The sequence below is a fragment of the Nymphaea colorata genome, chromosome 5, assembly GCF_008831285.2.
Source record: "Nymphaea colorata isolate Beijing-Zhang1983 chromosome 5, ASM883128v2, whole genome shotgun sequence".
Classification (NCBI taxonomy): domain Eukaryota; kingdom Viridiplantae; phylum Streptophyta; class Magnoliopsida; order Nymphaeales; family Nymphaeaceae; genus Nymphaea; species Nymphaea colorata.
In genome coordinates, this window is record NC_045142.1 from 2,581,337 (window position 1) to 2,601,012 (window position 19,676).

A 19,676-nucleotide genomic window follows, 5' to 3' on the forward strand; every position below is an offset into this window, starting at 1 on the left:
ATGTTCATCTACGGCACCCAACAAAGAAACTGACAATGAAAGAAACTGATAATGAAATGAAGGAAAAAAAAATGTAAAAACAACAAAATGAGACCATCAATCAAAGTCGGGAGGAAAAGCCAAAACCCTAAAGCATATCCTAAGAGTTCGCATCGTGAACCTGGTCGTTGCAGTGTCATGTCCACCAAAGATGGGATAACGAGACACGAAAGACGCATTTTAAGGCATAAACGAAATCCCCACATACTCGAAACTTTATAAGAACAACAATTGTTGCTAACAGGTTCTGCCGTTCTGTGTCAGGCTAACTCTTCCAACAAAGGGAGCAGGAAACTGTCGAATCAACGATGGGTTAGGTAACGCTTATATAGCTTTTGAAGGCAGAGGGATACATGTGATAAGCAGGATCTCTTGAGAACATCAAATTCAAGAAATACTATAAAAACTAAGAATTACAAAATCCGGAGACTCATCTTTACATTACAAGTTATATTATTTGAAATACAATTGAAGTGACAAACAAAGTGAACAATGCCAAAGATACTTAAAGTGACGAAAGGAATTCTCAGTGGCAATTCGAAGGCTTCAGTGTTTGACAAGATGAACGACTGTATATGCAAAGAGATGAACCTCCTCGTCAACCTTCAGTATCAATAATGGTGCAATAATAAGCACCAACCAACGATAAGACGGCGGATTGAAATGAAAAGATAAGAATATTAGCAACAAGGCATACTACTAGAGGATACCCAGTAGCGCTTATAATCAATTTGGATGCAGAGGAAGAGTACTAAAGCATACGATCAGGCTGCATTCTGTACTCCTACTTTCAGCTTCCTTTCAACTACTGAAGCCTGAAGGGACTATAATCTCACAAGCAAATCCCGTGTTACCAAAATGATGCTTTCTGGTTTGATGCAAATGGCAGTGGGGAAACAGAGGAACATGAGAAAATGCTCCATTCAGCAACTAAATTTTCGACTACGTATCATCCATTTCAAGAACTCATTCATTGCAGGAAAACGTTCTATCAAGAATCTTGGGAATTAAATTCAATAGATCTCATCGTGGTCTCAAACTCATCATTTTACCACCTGAGTTCGTCGGTTACACCATTTTCCCTTAGCGAAGTGCTTGGTCTTAATGCTGATCATCTACAAATGCATCCAACATATACCCTCGTTGCCTCACCCCATTCCCCTCATTTCGTCCTTTCCAAAAAGAAGTTTCTAGTGCTCTTCGGAAAAAATTGAAGCAAGTGGAGAAAAAAATAGAAGGATGGCGCCACCTAAGATTACTCCGCTGAATCGACAATTTCTGATTTAGCTCCCATCGTTGATTGAATGATTAAAGCAGCTTTGGAGCATCAAACCTAGCAAGAACAGAGCAATAAACGAGCAGAAAACGAGGAGGAACCATTAGTCCAAAACTAGATATCCATTCTTTTATTCATGTCTCCCAAACATCCTGAGCATATACAGACAACAAGATCCTACTAGGTACAAGAGAGACAAGAACAACGCAGGGGAAATCAAGAACGCAGACTCGAGTGCAACCGACACTAGAAAGAAAACAGACGGCAGAAATCCAGAAGATCAGCCACATCTAAAAGAGAAATTCCATTCTCACACGAAAATTTCAAAACCCACATTAACGCCTCAGCCGGAGATGTCAATGGACCTGACGTTGGGCTTCTTGGGCTCCACCTTGGGCACGGTCACCGTGAGCACGCCGTTCTCCATCGCGGCCTTCACCTGATCGACCTTGGCGTTCTCCGGCAGCCGGAACCGCCTGAGAAACTCCCCGCTGCTCCGCTCCACGCGGTGCCACTGGTCGTTCTTCTCCTCGACCTCCTTGTTCCTGCGGCCGCTAATCTGAAGCACGCTGCCTTCCTCGATCTCGACCTTGACCTCCTCCTTCCTCATCCCGGGGAGATCGGCCTTGAAGACGTGGGCCTCAGGCGTCTCCTTCCAGTCGACCTTGGCGTTGACGAAGGCGGACATCTCCCCGCCGCCCAGGAAAGAGGAGCGCAGGTCGGCGAGAGGCCGGTTGTTGTTGAAGGGGAAGCCCTCGAACGGATCCCAGACGTCGAGGGAGAAGGGGTCGAATACGTTGCTGCGGCGCCCGAAGAAGCTCGGAATGAGCGACATTTTCTTCGTCTAGAGAGAGAAAAGCAGGAAGAACAACAGAGAGAAAATGATCGGAAAACGATCCGCAGAGGGTTGCAGAGAGCTCAGAGAATTCCAACTCGAGAAAGAGGAAGGGCCGACGACTCTCTTATACACGGGGGAGAAGAGAACGATGGGGCGATCTAGAAAGTTCCGTAGAGAAGCGGTATATTTTTGTCTTGGAGGATAAGCAATACCACGTCGGAGAAGGATCGTGAATTTTCTGCATTCTTCTGGACCCGTCTCGGAGCTCAAACTTGAGGAAGACTCGTTGGAGCATGCACGTATCAAGGCGCCCGTCAAAGTAGACTTCAATGGGTAGTCTTGGAATAGTGGGATAGAGTTCTAGAGGCAGGCGTGCTGAAAGTACTCAGGCTTGTCTTTCGGGTGACCAAGTTTTGAGGGCTTGTTTTCTGTAATCGTCTCGGATCGAGGCTCTGAACAACCGAAGGGGCTGTGGATGTCGAGGGTTGGATCCACGACGCTTGTATGCCTGGATCCGATCCCTGTATCAGAAAAATTCAAATAACTTTTTAAAATGATCCAAACCCATTTACACCATCGACAAGCGAAGGGATACCCATCAATTTTATTTTTCCAATTTATCTAATAAGGAATTACATATGCAATCTTCCCAAGAAAATTATTTTTGGTCTGGTCTTCTAATAATTCTTGCAAATCGAAAAGGTTGATTTGGCTTTTGTTTTTAGGTTTAAAGTTTAGAGTATTTAGTTGAAGGAGTAAGTAGTAGGTTTGATTTGGCTGAGTATCTATCATTGGAACAACAAAATTAACATTAAGATTTTAATGTCTGCCAAGTGGATATATGTGGAGTTTTCGTGGGGGCATGTGCCCCACGGAGCTACTCTAAAATTTATAGTGAGATTTAGGTGGACCTGGGTCCAGTTATGTGAGGCAGCCCCACAAAACTTAGGTGACGACTCTATGGACTTAAGTGAAATGAGTTGCTAACTATGTATTTAGTGTCCTATAAAAAAAATCTAGCTTTCAAAAGGACTTGAAAAAACTTACCTCCCTATAAGTTTCTCTATTGGTATCCATCATGTACCCGACCCGAGACTCAGGTTTACTTGTCACCTTGTCATAGCCGGTCCGCATAGTATCGGCCCCTGCCAACACAAAGCATCAGCTGACTTGTGCCATATATAACCCAAGAAAAATTAAAACTTGATTTTTGAGTTCTCGTGAGATCTTATTCACAAATAAGATCTCAATAATTTTTTTTTATTTCATATAATATTCCAATACACATATAATACCTATGGACTTCGATATTATGATAAAAGTATGATACTGAATTTTACATAAAATATTCAAAAAGATTGTTTTATTTAGAAAAAGAGATGCACTCATGCACCCATGTAAATTGAGCTCGGTGCTTAGCATGATCTCTTGTCCTAAATGAATGGGCTTGAGCAAGGACAGCATGGTTTAATTTATTAACCAATCCCACTTATATATATATATATAGAGAGAGAGAGAGAGTTATGTGTCCACACCTTTGTTTTAAAAGAAATGGCTTTAATTGATCCTGGTTAATTCTAAAAATATATTAAAGGCAAGACTCGACTTGTCAATAGCAGTAAGGCATGCTTAATTCATCAATTGCCCTTAATTCAGGAATAAATTAGAAAAAGCTTCTATCAGTTGACAACATTGGATGAGTAAGTTTTGGAAAAATTGCAAAAATGGATATGAGGTTTGGGTAAATAATATCAGCTGCTCAAATTTTGAAAATTAAAAAATGTGCCCTTGATCTGTGTATGCACAAAAACATATTAATTTTCAACATAAAAGGCCAAAAATACTTCTTTCTTAAGACAAGAATATCGTTCATCAACTAAGGAAAGATGTGTGTGTGTTTTTTTTTAATAATAATAGATATTTTTGTCAGTTTATATCAGTATCAAAGCTTTGAAAAATTCTTTGAACAATTAAGCGTCTATTTGATAACTTTCAAAAGCCCAACTGCTAGGCGCCTTTACCAATTCATTTTATTTAAAGTCTTTAAATTAAACCTTATGCTTTTGTTAAACCATAATCTTTATAAATATTTTTTTCCAAAAAATGAATTTTCTAGGCGAATGACTTACGCATATATGGTAATATGATTGGTTCAAGCGCCAAATATTATGTACAAAAGAAAGGAAGGCTGCGGCTTGATCATCATACCAAAAGGCAATGGCAAACACGACAAAATGACGGCACAAAAGACAAGAGAAAAAGTGAATGAGACCATGCTTTAGAACGAGAGACTCAAGCCCGAAACGGTTCTCTTCCTCTTTTTCTTTGGGCTTATGTTGTCAAAAAGAAGTTATTATCGTCTCATTGATGCTGATGGATGAATTTATCCTAAACATTTCCACTAATATATGTCACGCAGGTAGAGTATGGTTATGAAAATCTAAAAAATTTTGATAGGGTATGACAAAATTATATATATATATATATATAAGACAATTTTTCATAGTTTCTGTTATAATTTCTACATATAATATCATAAAACATAAATAAACTAACAAAATATGATTAAAATGTAAGAAAATGAAAAAAAAAAGATTTGGACAAGTTCATACCTTGGAACTGATCCAGCAGTACCATGCGGTACCGCTGTATTGGTACTGGTACGTGCGCATATTCCATGTACCACTGTGACATAGCCACCAATTCATCTTATTTTTTCCCTTTCCCTGATATAAGAAACAAGAACAGGTTGTTGAAGTGAACATGATGAACGTTTCTAAGCAAATTAAAGTGGAATCGTGGAGAATGACTTCAAAATTTTTCGTATGGTTAGCTTCAGGCTTCAAGTAGGCAATTCATCAGCTACAAACAGCCATACAGAGATCGTTTTATAAAAAAAATACTTTGTAAGTGTTTCATAAATCTGTTACAGTTTCTATAAATTTGCCCTTCTAGTTCAAACGTTTAGTAAATCTTGAAATACTCATAAAATGTCCTAGCTACCAAACCACCTCATAAATCTGCCCTTTTCCTTATGAAAAGGAATTAGACATTTCTAAATCAGCTAGTAACAAGTGAACGTTGTTTTACAGAGTACCAAAATTTAGAATTCTGTCAGCTTATACCAAGATTTAGATTGTGTTGCATCATTAAAATCTAATTCAATCGGTCCATGATGGAAAGATCAGCCATCAAAACCATGAATTATGCTCAGCATGTACCATAGTCGCATGTACATTTTTCATGAATTATCAGAAGCTCCCAAGAGGCTGAATGGAAGCCCTCCAGCTCGGAGATTTACCGATGAACCAATTTATTACTTTCTCGGAAGATATGAACTTGATTGTTGAAATTTGAGAGATGCTCTTCTAAGATCTGATAGTTGCTGCGCCACTTTCTGCCAATTTGCCTGAACTGTAATTTTCATCAGGATTATCCATGCTGGTTGAAATCTTCCGAACACCCCAAACAAAATCCCGGACGAGAAAGACAAGAAGAAGAAGACGAAAAGAATTAGGCTGGTGGATCGGCCGGAGATGGTCGCCGGAAAACCGGACGGAAAGACAGTGTCAAGTGAAATGAGAAAATGACATTGTTTAGGCAGTTCAGTATTTTTTTTATCAAACTCATCGGTTTCCGTTCTATGGCATGTGCTTAAGAACTCAATTTCTTAAGCCAGTCCATCGTTTTCTATTTTATTGGCTCAAGAAGAAGACTCCCATATCCAAAGCAAAATGGCAGGCTCAACCATGCCTCTGCAGCCATTCGTCGCCCATTGTACAAAAACCTGAACACCCATGTGAGCAGTCTCGGTCGAACCAGAACTTTGTCGCATTTATAGTTTAAAAGTTGAATTTGGTGTTCTCTTTCCAAAAGCTTCCGCTACACATAGAATCCCCAAAACATCACAACCTGTTCATAAAATATTCGGAAAAATCTCAGTCCTTTCAATTTCGGATATTCTTAATATCATAATTATCTACTCAAAGAGTCAAGTGAACTCATTCAAGAATCCGATTTCTTGGTTCTTAACTGTACCATTAAAAAAGGGAAGATCTTAAGAAACCGGTTTTCAGAATGTAGTTCGTGCCATTACGCTGCAGAGAACTTGTGATCGCTGTGCTGAAAAGAAGCCGCAGGGGTGAACAGAGTGGAAGAAAAGAAGATCTAACTCTGAAAAAATGGAAGGAAGAAGGGCAGCAGCTCCCCACCTAGCTCTCTTCCCTTTCCCCCTACAAGGGCACATCACTCCCATGCTGCAGCTCGCTCACCTTCTCCACTCCAGAGGCTTCTCCATCACCATCGTCCACGCCCGCTACAACGCTCCGGATCACACAAAGCATCCCCAGTTCAGGTTCGAGCCCTTCGCCGACGGCATAGAGCCCGACCAATTCGGCGCCATGGGCATACTCGAAATGCTCTCTACTATTGTAGACAGCTTGAAGCAGCCATTCAGATCTGTAATGGGGAGGATTCAGAGCGGCCAAAATCGGGTCGACTGTGTCGTCTCCGATGCGCTTGCGTATTTCAGCAGGGCGGTAGCCCAAGAACTGGGGCTGCCATGGCTGGTCTTCCGGACCAGCAGCCCCACCTCCTTCATGTTCTTCGCTGCCTTCCCTTCCCTGCGCCAAATGGGCTACATTCCTGTCCAAGGTAAAATTACATGACATCCTTGACATTGCTGGGAAACGTGGTTCCGCCATCAATGGTTAATTTTTTTCCTTTTTGAGTCATGAAGGCAGTAATAGTTCAGTTCTTGAGTGTCATTTCTTATGCAAACTTTTTTTTTTTTCCAAGTATTCAAACGTTTTATATACATATCTCAATAGTGTTGAAGCCATGAGAGAGATCTTACTGTTGCTGTCAAAATTGTCACCATTCAGATAGCGAACTCGAGTCTGTGATCAAGGAGAAGCCACCGTTCAGGGTGAAGGACTTGCCTCTGGTTAAAACAGGGGAATCTGAATCATTTTTTCAGTTCATCGGTGAGATGGTGGAAGCAACTAAGAAGTCATCAGCACTTGTTCTCAACTCCATGGACAAACTGGAACAACCCACCCTAGACTCTCTCCGGTCTGAAATTCCGGCGCCGATTTACGTGCTCGGTCCCTTGTGCAATTACGCCTCCGGCGACTCTGGCAGCCTGATCCGGCAAGACAGGAGTTGTTTGAGTTGGCTCGACAAGCAGGCCAGTGGGACCGTGATGTATGTGAGCATTGGGAGCGTGGCTAGGATGGATGCAGCAAACCTGACCCAAATGGCTCAGGGCCTAAGGGACAGCCGGCAGCCCTTCTTGTGGGTGATTCGGCCCGGTTTGGTCCGGTCCGAGGACTCGGTTCAATTGTTAGACCAGTTCGTGGAGGAGAGCCAGGACATGGGTCGAGTAGTGAAGTGGGCGCCGCAGAGCGAAGTGCTGGCGCACCCAGCTGTGGGTGGGTTCATGACCCACTGTGGCTGGAACTCGACTCTAGAATGCATATGTGCAGGGAAGCCGATGATCTGTTGGCCTGCCTATGGTGATCAAATGGTGAATGCAAGGCTTGTATGCCAAGTATGGAGCAATGGGGTGGAGATGGGAGAGAAGCTTGAAAGTGAGAAGATGAAGAACAGTATAAAGGAACTACTAATGGGGGAAGAGAAAGGGAAGAAGATGAGGGAGAAGGCCAGACTGTTGCAGCAGCTTGTTCTTGAAAGCATGAAGACTGGGGGTTCATCTTATGAGTCTACCAGTAGGTTTATTGATCATATATCCTCTTTGATTCCACATAGTTCTGACTCTTTCTAGGTTTGTGTCATAAAAAACCTGTTTGATGGTTTTTTTTTTTATTTAAACAACTATATATATATATATATATATATATATATATATATATCATTGAGTTGTCCAATGACTTGAAAGATGAGATGGCTTTATGTTGGGATGCTAAAATTGAGTTGGCAAGCAAAGTCCTCTCAATTCATCTTTTATGGTTGCACTTGAATTAGACATCTACCCATCTGTCCACTGTCAAATTTGAAAGCAAGCTTTTTCTTCTTTCTCACTCTTTTCTAGAGACCTCCTCTTTTTTGCTTCCATCCTTCATCAGGTTCACCTGGCGCATATGAGAGTGGGCATTATATTCAATTTAAGTTAGAGTGGAGATGTCAATATATTCAAATTTAAGTTATAGTGACCTTATAGAAATCAGATATAGAGGCACTTTTTTGCACTTTTTGTTTTTATTCTTACTCATGTTTCTTTTTTTATTAATCATGAACTTTTTTTATACTTAAAATAACACATGAAATTATTTTATATACACCAACCGCGAAGAACACGGCAGCCACCGAAACAATGGTAAGGAGCAGAGCATCTCTGCATCTAGCTCTATTCCCGTTCCCTTTGCAGGGGCACATCACCCCCATGATGCAACTCGCGTCTCTCCTCCACTCCAGAGGCTTCTCCATCACCATCGTTCATGCCCACTTCAACGCTCCCGACCCCAGAAACCATCCCCACTTCCGCTTCGAGTCCTTCGCCGACGGCATAGACCCCGACCTCGTCGCCGGCATGGGCATAATAGACCAGGTCTACACCATCATCGCTCATTGCGAGCAGCCGTTGGTGTCTCTGATGAAGCGAATCCAGAGCGGCGACGAGTTCGTGGACTGTATTGTGTCGGATTCCTTGTATTCCGGCGGGCGCGTTGCCGGGGAACTGGGGCTGCCGTGGGTGGTCCTGCGGACGAACAGCCCCACCTCCTTCATGCTTTCTGGTTCCTTCGTTTTGCTGCATCAGCTCGGCTACCTTCCAGTCAAAGGTAACCTGCTCTGCTCTTCAAACCCCAGCTTCTTTGTCATTATGTCCTCTCACCATGGAAAATTGCTCGACCATCTCAACCATTCTTTTATACGGCATACGGATAATCCCATAAACATTCATGGCCTCTATTTGTTAAGGTGAAGCTGGAATTTTCTCCTTGTTTTGCGGCCAACTCAAAACACTCTAGAGGATGTTTGTTCCTCCTCAATAGTGCACGGTCGATCCGCCGGATCTCCCGGCAGGCTTTGCACAGGAAAAGCCATTACATTAATAGGATTTGGGAACACGACGTCCAGGGACACGGACAAGAATGGGAAGGAGCAGAGCATCTCTGCATCTAGCGCTGTTCCCGTTCCCTTTGCAGGGGCACATCACCCCCATGATGCAACTCGCGTCTCTCCTCCACTCCAGAGGCTTCTCCATCACCATCGTTCATGCCCACTTCAACGCTCCCGACCCCAGAAACCATCCCCACTTCCGGTTCGAGTCCTTCTCCGACGGCATAGACCCCGACCTCGTCGCCGACATGGGCATAATGGACCTGGTCTACACCATCATCGCTCACTGCGAGCAGCCGTTGGTGTCTCTGATGAAGCGAATCCAGAGCAGCGACGAGTTCGTGGACTGTATTGTGTCGGATTCCATGTATTCCAGCTGGCGCGTCGCCGGAGAACTGGGGCTGCCGTGGGTCGTTCTGCGGACGAACAGCCTCAACTCCATGATGGTTTTTGGTTCCTTCGCTTTGCTGCATCAGCTGGGCTACCTTCCTCTCAAAGGTAACCTGCTCTGCTCTTCAAACTCTTCGTTGGCAGCAGCTTCCATGATTTTACGTCACATCCCACAAAAAAGTTTCTCTGTCATCTCAACCATTCATTTAATATTAATTTGTAATCTTATGGATAATCCCATGAATACATTCTTAGCTCTTTTTTTTTTTTGGTTGGTCTTTTTGCCGTAAAGCTGGGATTTTCTGTTTGTCTTGTTGTTGTGAACCTGAAGCACTGTAGAAAGATGTTTGATTCTCCTGTTCCTTGGATTACTCCTAAACAGTGCGCAGTCGATGCTCGAAAAAATTGTACACAAGGTGTGCAATGATCAAAATACTCCTATTAAAATAACAAAATACGGTGCTGAAATCGATGATTTTGTCAAACTTTAGATTTTCAAACCGTGGATCTAAAATCCCTAGTATTATTACTCAGAATATATAGAGTGAGTAAAGGATTTATTGTCCCTGTCCAAGACCACGGATCAAAGATCTCAAGATCATGAGAAGTTTGCCAATGCATTCAGTAGTGATCCTTGATCCGATTAAAGAGACTTTATTATGTTCAAACTCAGATCCAGAAGCCATGATCAAGGAGCTGCCGCCATTCCGAGTGAAGGACCTGCCGCTAGTCGGAAATGATCAATCTGAACGCTTTTTCAAGACCGTAGCCGCCCTGATAGACTCGACCTTGAAGTCATCGGCCATACTGATGAACTCCTTTGACAAATTGGAAGAGCCAGCCCTTGACTGGATCCGGTCCAGAACACAGGCGCCTGTGTTCCTGTTGGGTCCTCTGTGCGCTGCCTCCTCTTCAATCAACCCAGGCAGCCTCTTCCGGCAGGACCGGAGCTGTTTGACTTGGCTCGACCGGCACGCCCATGGTTCCGTGATCTACATCAGCATTGGGAGCTTGGCTACGATGGGTCCGGCCGAGCTGGTCGAGATGGCTCAAGGCTTAGGAGACTGCCAACATCCTTTCTTGTGGGTGATACGGCCCGGTTCGGTCAAGTCGGAGGAGTTGGTTCGATTTCTCAACCGGTTCGCACTCGAGACTGAAGATAGAGGGTGCATGGTCAAGTGGGCGCCGCAGACCGAGGTGCTGGCGCACCCGGCGGTCGGCGCTTTCATGTCGCACTGCGGCTGGAACTCGACACTGGAGAGCATGTGTGCAGGGAAGCCCATGTTGTGTTGGCCAGCCTTTGGTGACCAGAAGGTGAATGCAAGGATGATTTGCCATGTATGGGGCAATGGTATGGAGATGGGAGAGAAGCTTGAGAGTGAGAGGATCAAGAACAGTGTAAAGGAATTGATGATGGGGGAGAAGGAAGGGAAGGAGATCAGGGAAAAGGCTAGGCTTTTGCAAGAACTTGCCCTTAGTAGCTTGAAGGTTGGAGGACCATCCTACACTGCTGTCAATGAGTTGAAGGCTTATATCTCCTCTTTCAACTCAAGTAGTTTGGAGTCTAATTAACGGTATCTGCATCTTTTCTTACTGTTTGATTCACATTGACGCGCAATGCTGCTCACAATTCCATATGTAATATTTCAGCATATCCAATGCAGAATTCTTGATTCTGCAATATAAATATATATTTCCTGTGTATTTTTTTCCATAGTTTTAATAATGAGCAGAGGGAATCACACTGCTCGAGTGAGATGTCGAAGCTCCCTTGTTTTTCTGTGCCCTTAAGGCCTAGAGCTGCTTGAAAACTTGAGTAGTTCTACTGTATATCATTCAATTCAACTTGAGTGTCAAGCATTGTCACTCCAGAGGAACCACATCTATGAAATCAAACTCATGTTACGTCAACAGCTTTTTGAGTACTTGAACCATACAATAAATAAAAATTATAAATCACGACCTCCATAGTGTTTCAAATCTAAGCTATTACATATAGGGTTGGCTGCATTGGTTGGTAGATGATCTGTTTTTGCTTCGAATTTTCAGACTTTCAACTCTCTTTGCTGTAAAAAAGGGGCCACTAGCATGCAAATTGATGTGTGGTGAGGGCCGCACCCCAATGCATTGGAAGCATGTCTTTTACCTAGGTGGATAATTGTTGGATGAGAGCTTGGGCTCTTGTTTGAACGGTAAGATGAAATACTCATCATGCTTGCACAAGCAAATTCAACTCTAGATGACCTTTTAATGTCAAGAACTATTAATTATAAAGCAAACAGATCATGACTCATAAATCTGATCATATATAATCTGCATAGGCACTTAGCCTAGGAAATCTATTGTTCTGCTGTTGTGCATATAGAGATAGAGATGTCAATGGATCATACTCATATACTATTAACCAAATCTGCTTTTTAGGACGTTCACATATTGGATTCAAATGCAAATGAAAAAGATTCATACCATGTTTGAATCCAAACACAATCAGAATGCAATTTTTAAATACACATTTGAATCCAAATGCATTTTTTAAACCAAGCTAAAACCACCCTGCAATATGTTATGAACAGACTTCAAAAGTATATGGACATTGTATGTAAGGTGTTTATTTGAAACTAAATCTAATATTAGTATGAACCCAAATCTGAGTATAATTGGATATTTATTTAAATCTGAATTCAATTGGATATCATTTCGTGAATCCTAATCCCGTCCGTTTTTCTTAATCCAACATTAATTTTTCCCATATCCAACTTGAAGCAGTTTTGTTGGATGTTAGATCCAAATAGGAAGAAGAAGTTGAGGTTGCAGCTATTGAGATCTTCGACCTGGAAAAAGCTAGGGAGGTATGTAAACCGATCCTGACCCTCCTTCCCTGGAATTTGTACCTATGTTCTATGGAACATATTGTTCTTTCAATGTGTCACAATCTCTATGCAACACACTTTGCATCTTCTTGCTATCAAACACGCAGATGTACACTTTGCCTTTCTTAATAGTGCACCTCGCTTCTCTCAATTGGTCTAAGTCATAGCTGACTTTTTTTTTTGTCTTGCCGTTTCTGTTTTTTCTGGTTGCTCTTGATTCATCAACTGTCGGTGAAAAATAGGAACACAACTACTCATGTCACTGTGATTCGACTATAGATGTGCATCTTGCTCTTTGCATTTGCATTTGCTCTAAATCAATTACCAGTGACTGACCTTTCTTTAGTTTTTTTAAGTTGTTTTCTATTGTTTTTGAAACTTCTTGACAAAATTGTTGATGAATTGTCCACTCTCACTGTCTCTCTGGTCAAATTTTAGAACCAAGTTTCTAATTAGTCTCTGTTGAGGTGGGTGTGCCTGTTTCCTCTTTACTCTTACAGTTTTTCTTTGTGTCCCTTCTTTCTTCTTTATAAATAAATGTCGGGAGCCCTTTCCCAGCAGGCTTTGCACCGGAAAAGCTAGTAGATTAATAGGATTTGGGAACACGACGTCCAGGGACACGGACAAGAATGGGAAGGAGCAGAGCATGATGCAACTCGCGTCTCTCCTCCACTCCAGAGGCTTCTCCATCACCATCGTTCATGCCCACTTCAACGCTCCCGACCCAAGAAACCATCCCCACTTCCGGTTCGAGTCCTTCGCCGACGGCATAGACCCCGTCCTCGTCGCCGGCATGGGCATCATGGACCAGGTCTACACCATCATCGCTCATTGCGAGCAGCCGTTGGTGTCTCTGATGAAGCGAATCCAGAGCGGCGACGAGTTCGTGGACTGTATTGTGTCGGATTCCTTGTATTCCGGCGGGCGCGTCGCCGGAGAACTGGGGCTGCCGTGGGTGGTCCTGCGGACGAACAGCCCCACCTCCTTCATGCTTTTTGGTTCCTTCGTTTTGCTGCATCAGCTCGGTCACCTTCCGGTCAAAGGTAACCTGCTCTGCTCTTCAAACCCTTGGTTGGCAGCAGCTTCTTTGTTACTATGTCATCTCACCATGGAAAATTGCTGGACCATCTCAATCATTCATTTATAAGCATACGGATAATCCCATAAACATTAATGGCCTCCATTTGTTTTTTCTTTGGCCCTTTTGTTAGGGTGAAGCTGGAATTTTCTCCTTGTCTTGCTGTCAAATCAACAAACTCTAGAGGATGTTTGTTCTTCCCATTCCTTGGGTTCCTCCTCAGTAGTGCACGGCCGATCCGCCGGATCTCGATCGGACGTAGGGTCGGTCCGCCGGATCTCGACCGGACAACGGTCATGACACGATGCCCCTTGCAATAGATTTTCATCTGCTTGGTCCCATATTTTCTGATGAGCAAGAAGGGTATTTCATAATGCAGCCTTACTCAGACACGTCCTTCTCCTTCTCACACTTCTTCTTTCTCACACTTCTTCTTTTATGTCTAGCGTCACATGTTCAGTAAGAGAGACTAGCATATGTACATATGATACTTAACTAACCAATGCCTCACAACTTAAGTTGTCATCTTTCATACAAAAACCATACTTCTACTTTTGTGCAAATCAGAATACATAAAACTTAACCATCTGTTTTGGTTCATTTAGTTAACATTGTCAGGCACCTAACAAGGGGAATCTGCCTTACATTAGGATTCCAGATCAAAATTCTCTTTTTCTTAACCACTTTTTTTGTTTTGGAATAATATTGGATTTGGACTCAATGCCTAGGAAATCTAGCATGATCAAATACATCAGTTTGATTTTGTTCAGATTTTTGCTTTTGGGCTATTGATGCCGGGGCATTATATATTTTTCAAAATGTTTACAAGGGCCAAAAAGAGATTTTTAAAATTGTTAACATGTAATTTTGGATTTTTAAAATCTAGGGTGGATCCTTGGATCTAAAGTACCAAATATTAGTCCTCGAAATCCATAAATCCATAATTGCCTACCATTGTCACTGACGGTGGGCAAGGGGAGGACTGGAACTCATGGTCCTCTCCCCACCAATTAACGCCTTCATTACTTTGCTGATCTTCATAAATCCTTTGGTTGTAATCTTAAATCTTCTCTAAAAGGAAGATGCCATGAGAATCAATATATAAATGGAACCATCTATTTGTTTCCACTGTGGATGTTGAAATTGAACTAATATACAAGGATTTTTTTTTATCCTAACTACCAGTCCTAATCCAATATATAGTGAATGAACCAAATTAATGTGTAAAAGGCAATGAACTTACATAAAATTGACGATTGATAATTTTGCATCTATAATTGCTTTATTTTGTGCGATTTTCTTACGATAATATTGTATCCGTAATTTCTTTATTGGGCTAATTTCTCTACTATAAATTGGATTGTCAACCATCTCTACACAACAAAGTCTCCGCTTCTCGCTTTTACGATATGAAGCAGCTTTTGATCAGCATGTGAAAGCGAAAGCTTAGTGAGGTGCTTCTCTTTGTTCCACTTTTTCCTTTTCTTCTTTCGTATTAGTTGAAACCATTGCTTGATAAATGATTCTTTATTATTTTTTCTCACGGTGAAAAGTTCAACCCTGAAAGCTCTTGGATACGTGAGAGAGATGCAAACATATAAAAGCCATTTATGGGGAGATTTGGAAAGACCAACAACCATGAATGGAAGGAAGAGGCAGCCATGGCTTCTCTGTCCATTAAATGCCAAGATAGTGTCCTCTGCTGTGAAGCTCAACTGAAGCAGCAATGGTGGTTTCAGTTTTTAGTAAGTTGTCTTAGTGAGAATTTGATTGCAGTAAAGATGGTGTATGAAGAAACACTTGCATGGCTTTTAAACATGTCAAACTCATCTTGGCCAATGATTCTTTATGAGCTTTAAATTCAAAAATGGGATATCAATTTTAGAAGGATATATGCTTTCATATGGCAATCAAGGTTTGGAATTTTGAATCTTATATAACCAAATATAAATGCACTATCAATTGAAAATAGAAGAAAATAAGTAAAAGAGAAAGAGAAAATATCTCTTGGTCTAAATTCTACATCTAAAGCAATTATGCATGAGACGGAAGCCTTGATTCATTCTAAATTTGCTTATGCTATAGATCCAATATTCGAGCAGATGCAATATGAAAGAGCCATGTGAAGGTTTATGCCGTTCAATGATTGGGCAATAGTTTTCTTTATCACTAGATGCATCCCCTGATATATATATATATATATATATATATATATATATATATATATATATATATATATATATATATATATATATATATATATCAGGGGATTTATCCAGTGCTAAAGAAAACTATTGCCCAATCATTGAACAGCAACATGGCTCTTTCATATTGCACCTGCTTGAATATTGGATCTATAGCATAAGCAAATTTATAATGAATCAAGGCTTCTGTTTCGTGCATAATTGCTTTAGATGTAGAATTTAGACCAAGAGTTATTTTCTCTCTCTCTCTTTTAGTTATTTTCTTCTATTTTCAATTGATGGTGCATTTATATTTGGTTATATATGATTCAAAATTCCAAACCTTGATTGCCATATGAAAGCATATATACTTCTAAAATTGGTATCCCATTTTTGAATTTAAAGCTCATAAAGAATCATTGGTCATTTGAGGCAAGATGAGTTTGTCATGTTTACAAGCAATGCAAGTGTTTCTTCATACACCATCTTTACTGCAATCAAATTATCACTAAGACAACTTACTAAAAACTGAAACCACCATTGCGTCAGTTGAGCTTCACAGCAGAGGACACTATCTTGGCATTTAATGGACAGAGAAGCCATGGCTGCCTTTTGTTTCCATTCATGGTTGTTGGTCTTGAGAGATGCGAATTCCTTTCGCGAAGATGGACAAACAGGGACAACCCTGTTGAACAGTCGTTACGGGAAGGTGACGGCCTCCCCCTGTCGTCGAACAGTCCCCACACCCTTTAAAACTTTTAAAGGTCATTATATCTATGCAATTTGTGTATATAGAGGATGAAAAGTTCTAAGATATCTAGAATGCATCAGGTTTAATCTTTGATCTAATGCATCCGACAACCATAATTGAACGATTAATGCATTGGACAGCCATAATTGAACATAGGTTCGAATGGCCGAAGGATTTTATTTACCTATCATATGCAAATAAATATCTTCTCTTTATAAATATCTTCTCTTTAAGCGTTCCATGTAGGGATGGGTTGACTGCAAATAAATATCTTCTCTTTATAAATATCTTCTCTTTAAGCGTTCCATGTAGGGATGGGTTGACTGCAAATAAATATCTTCTCTTTATAAATATCTTCTCTTTAAGCGTTCCATGTAGGGATGGCCGAAGGTACTCATATGCAAATAAATATCTTCTCTTTATAAATATCTTCTCTTTAAGCGTTCCATGTAGGGATGGCCGAAGGTACTCATATGCAAATAAATATCTTCTCTTTATAAATATCTTCTCTTTAAGCGTTCCATGTAGGGATGGGTTGACTGCAGTAGCAGAGTCTAATGTGGGCCTGCGTGGACAATTGCCCACACAGACCCATTTCTTATTTCTATGTTCATACCTTATGGATGATATTTTTTTATTTTGCATAAAGGTGGCCCTTAATTTGAGTAACAGTAGTCGTCAGTCGAATATTAATTCTACCGCTTTCATCCATAGAATCTTAGGAGAAAGTCCATCTTCAAAACATATGTAAGGTTGAAATAAGAAGGACTAGTGTTTTGCATTGTTAATTAAAGTTATTCAGGTTATGAAACATGATTTGATCGCCCTATAGATTTACTTGATTTTCATGCATGAAATGGCCTTAGTCCCAAATAGATAGCAATAATAAAATACATAACAAGATAAAATAAGACTATGGCGGGGGTGGCGGACTCGACCCTGAAGTCATCGGCCATACTGATGAACTCCTTTGACAAATTGGAACAGCCGGCCCTCCATTGGATCCGGTCCAGAACACAGGCACCTGTATACCTGTTGGGTCCTCTGTGCGCTACCTACTCTTCGAGCAACCCCGGCACCATGTTCCCGCAGGACCGGAGCTGTTTGACATGGCTCGACCAACACGCCCATGGTTCAGTGATCTACATTAGCATTGGGAGCGTGGCTACGATGGGCCCGGCCGAGCTGGCTCAAGGTTTAGGAGACTGCCAACATCCTTTCTTGGGGGTGATAAGGCCCGGTTCAGTCAAGTCGGAGGCGTCGATTCGATTTCTCGACCGGTTCGCCGACGAGACTAAAGACAGGAGGTGCATGGTCAAGTGGGCGCCACAGACGGAGGTGCTGGCGCACCCGGCGGCGGCACCTTCATGTCGCACTGCGGCTGGAACTCAACACTGGAGAGCATATGTGCAGGGAAGCCCATGTTATGTTGGCCAGCCTATGGTGATCAGAAGGTGAATGCTAGGATGATTTGGCATGTATGGGGCAATGGTATGGAGATGGGAGAGAAGCTTGAGAGTGAGAAGGTCAAGAACAGTGTAAGGGAATTGATCATGGGGGAGAAGGAAGGGAAGGAGATAAGAGAGAAGGCTAGGCTTTTGCAAGAACTTGCCCTTAATAGCTTGAAGGTTGGAGGATCATCCTACACTGCTGTCAATGAGTTGAAGGCTTACATCTCCTCACTCAAGTAGTTTGGAGTCTAATTAACAGTATCTGCATCTTTTCTTACTGTTTGATTCACATTGACGCAGCAATGCTGCTCAAAATTCCATATGTAATATATCAGCATATCCAATGCAGAATTCTTGATTATACAACATAAATGTATATCTCGTGTGTAATTTTGTCCATAGTTTTTTTAATGAGCGGATGAAATTTTACTGTATCCTTAGGGCCTAGAGATGCTTCAAGACTTGAGTGGTCCTGCTGTATATCGTTCAAATTGAGTGTGTCACACATTGCCACTCTATAGGAATCATGTCCATGGAATCAAACTCATGATACATCAAAAACTTTTTAAGTACTTGAAGTATACAATAAATAAAAATTATAAATCACACTTTCATAATGTTTCAAATCTAAGCCATTACATATAGTATCCCCAAGGGGTTGGTGCAACTGTCAAAACAGGGTTGAGAGACGGCTAGTTTTACTTTGAATTTTTGGAGTGTCAACTCTCTACGTTGTAAAAAAAAAGGAACCACTAAAATGCAAGTTGAAGCATAGTGAGAGCAACACTTCGATGCACTGAAAGCATGTTTTTTATCATAGGAGAATAAGAGGTTGGATGAGAGCTTCATCCCTCTTTCGGGCAGTAAGATGCAACCAACAAGCTATTACATATATTGCACAAGCAAATTTAGCTATGGATGACCTTTTAATGTCAAGAACTATTAATTATCAAGCTGAACATATCATGACTCATAAATCCGGCCATATAATTTTCATAGGCACTTAGGCTAGGGAATATTGTCTTGTGCTGCTGTGCAGGGACGGAGCCAGGATTTTTTTCAGGGGCGGGCTGACAGTTCGATCTCTGGATCTGGGTAGAGCCAAATTGAATTCAAATTCAAAAAATACATGGCTTCATTAAAAAAAATTATTTTTTTCAATGTAATTTTTGTTTCATTGGTCAGGGTGGGGCTATGGCCTAGGCAGGGCCCCCCTCCCTCCGCCCCTACTGCTGTGCAACTAGGAATGCCAATGGATTGGATTCAAATAAGATATACTATTAACCAAATTTGCTTTTTAGGGCGTTCATATATTGGATTCAAATACAAATGAAAAAAATTCAAACCATATTTGGATCCAAATTCACAATCAGAATGCAATTTCAAATACACGTTTGTATTCCAAATTCACTTTTTAAACCAAACTAAAACCACCCTGCAATATCTTATGAACCGACTTAAAAAATATATGGACATTGGATGTAAGTTGTTTATTTGAAACCAAGTCTAATCTAAATATGACCCGGAATCTGAGTCTAATTGGATATTTATTTAAATCTGAATTCAACTGGATATCATTTCATGAATCGGAATCCCGTCCGCTTTTCTTAATCAAACATTAATTTTTCCCATATCTAACTTGAAGCAGTTCGGTTGGATGTTAGCTCCAAATAGGAAGAAGAAGTTGAGGTTGTAGCAATTGAGATCTTTGTCCTGGAAA

General features: G+C 41.3%; 5 protein-coding genes across 7 annotated transcripts; 4 read left to right on the plus strand and 1 right to left on the minus strand.

Annotated features, from left to right (window-relative positions):
• Positions 1-1,418: 1,418 nt before the first annotated feature.
• On the minus strand, positions 1,419-2,295 carry LOC116254982 (17.8 kDa class I heat shock protein-like). The gene has a single exon (XM_031630668.2). The coding sequence runs from the start codon at positions 2,148-2,150 to the stop codon at positions 1,659-1,661; it is 492 nt and encodes a 163-aa protein (XP_031486528.1). The 5' UTR covers positions 2,151-2,295; the 3' UTR covers positions 1,419-1,658.
• Positions 2,296-6,061: 3,766 nt separating this feature from the next.
• On the plus strand, positions 6,062-8,079 carry LOC116254981 (UDP-glycosyltransferase 76B1-like). Its single transcript, XM_031630666.2, has 2 exons — positions 6,062-6,806; positions 7,037-8,079. Exons 1-2 carry the CDS (start codon positions 6,335-6,337, stop codon positions 7,936-7,938), a joined length of 1,374 nt encoding a protein of 457 aa, XP_031486526.1. The 5' UTR covers positions 6,062-6,334; the 3' UTR covers positions 7,939-8,079.
• Positions 8,080-8,371: 292 nt separating this feature from the next.
• Positions 8,372-9,220, plus strand: LOC116255019 (UDP-glycosyltransferase 76F1-like). The gene is made up of 2 exons (XM_031630719.2): positions 8,372-8,953; positions 9,093-9,220. The coding sequence occupies exons 1-2, from the start codon at positions 8,488-8,490 to the stop codon at positions 9,140-9,142; spliced, it is 516 nt and encodes a 171-aa protein (XP_031486579.1). The 5' UTR covers positions 8,372-8,487; the 3' UTR covers positions 9,143-9,220.
• Positions 9,221-9,265: 45 nt separating this feature from the next.
• LOC116255018 (UDP-glycosyltransferase 76B1-like) lies at positions 9,266-11,327 on the plus strand. The gene is made up of 2 exons (XM_031630718.2): positions 9,266-9,731; positions 10,297-11,327. Exons 1-2 carry the CDS (start codon positions 9,266-9,268, stop codon positions 11,193-11,195), a joined length of 1,365 nt encoding a protein of 454 aa, XP_031486578.1. The 3' UTR covers positions 11,196-11,327.
• Positions 11,328-12,383: 1,056 nt separating this feature from the next.
• LOC116254373 (UDP-glycosyltransferase 76F1-like) lies at positions 12,384-17,742 on the plus strand. Of its 3 annotated transcripts, none has more exons than XM_050077708.1 (3): positions 12,384-12,472; positions 13,055-13,536; positions 17,493-17,742. In XM_050077708.1, the coding sequence occupies exons 1-3, from the start codon at positions 12,399-12,401 to the stop codon at positions 17,654-17,656; spliced, it is 720 nt and encodes a 239-aa protein (XP_049933665.1). In that variant the 5' UTR covers positions 12,384-12,398; the 3' UTR covers positions 17,657-17,742. The 3 variants fall into 3 exon arrangements, with proteins under 3 accessions (XP_049933665.1, XP_049933666.1, XP_049933667.1); XM_050077709.1 differs by lacking the exon at positions 17,493-17,742 and adding an exon at positions 14,958-15,022; XM_050077710.1 differs by lacking the exon at positions 17,493-17,742 and adding an exon at positions 13,705-13,724.
• The last annotated feature ends 1,934 nt before the right edge of the window (positions 17,743-19,676 follow it).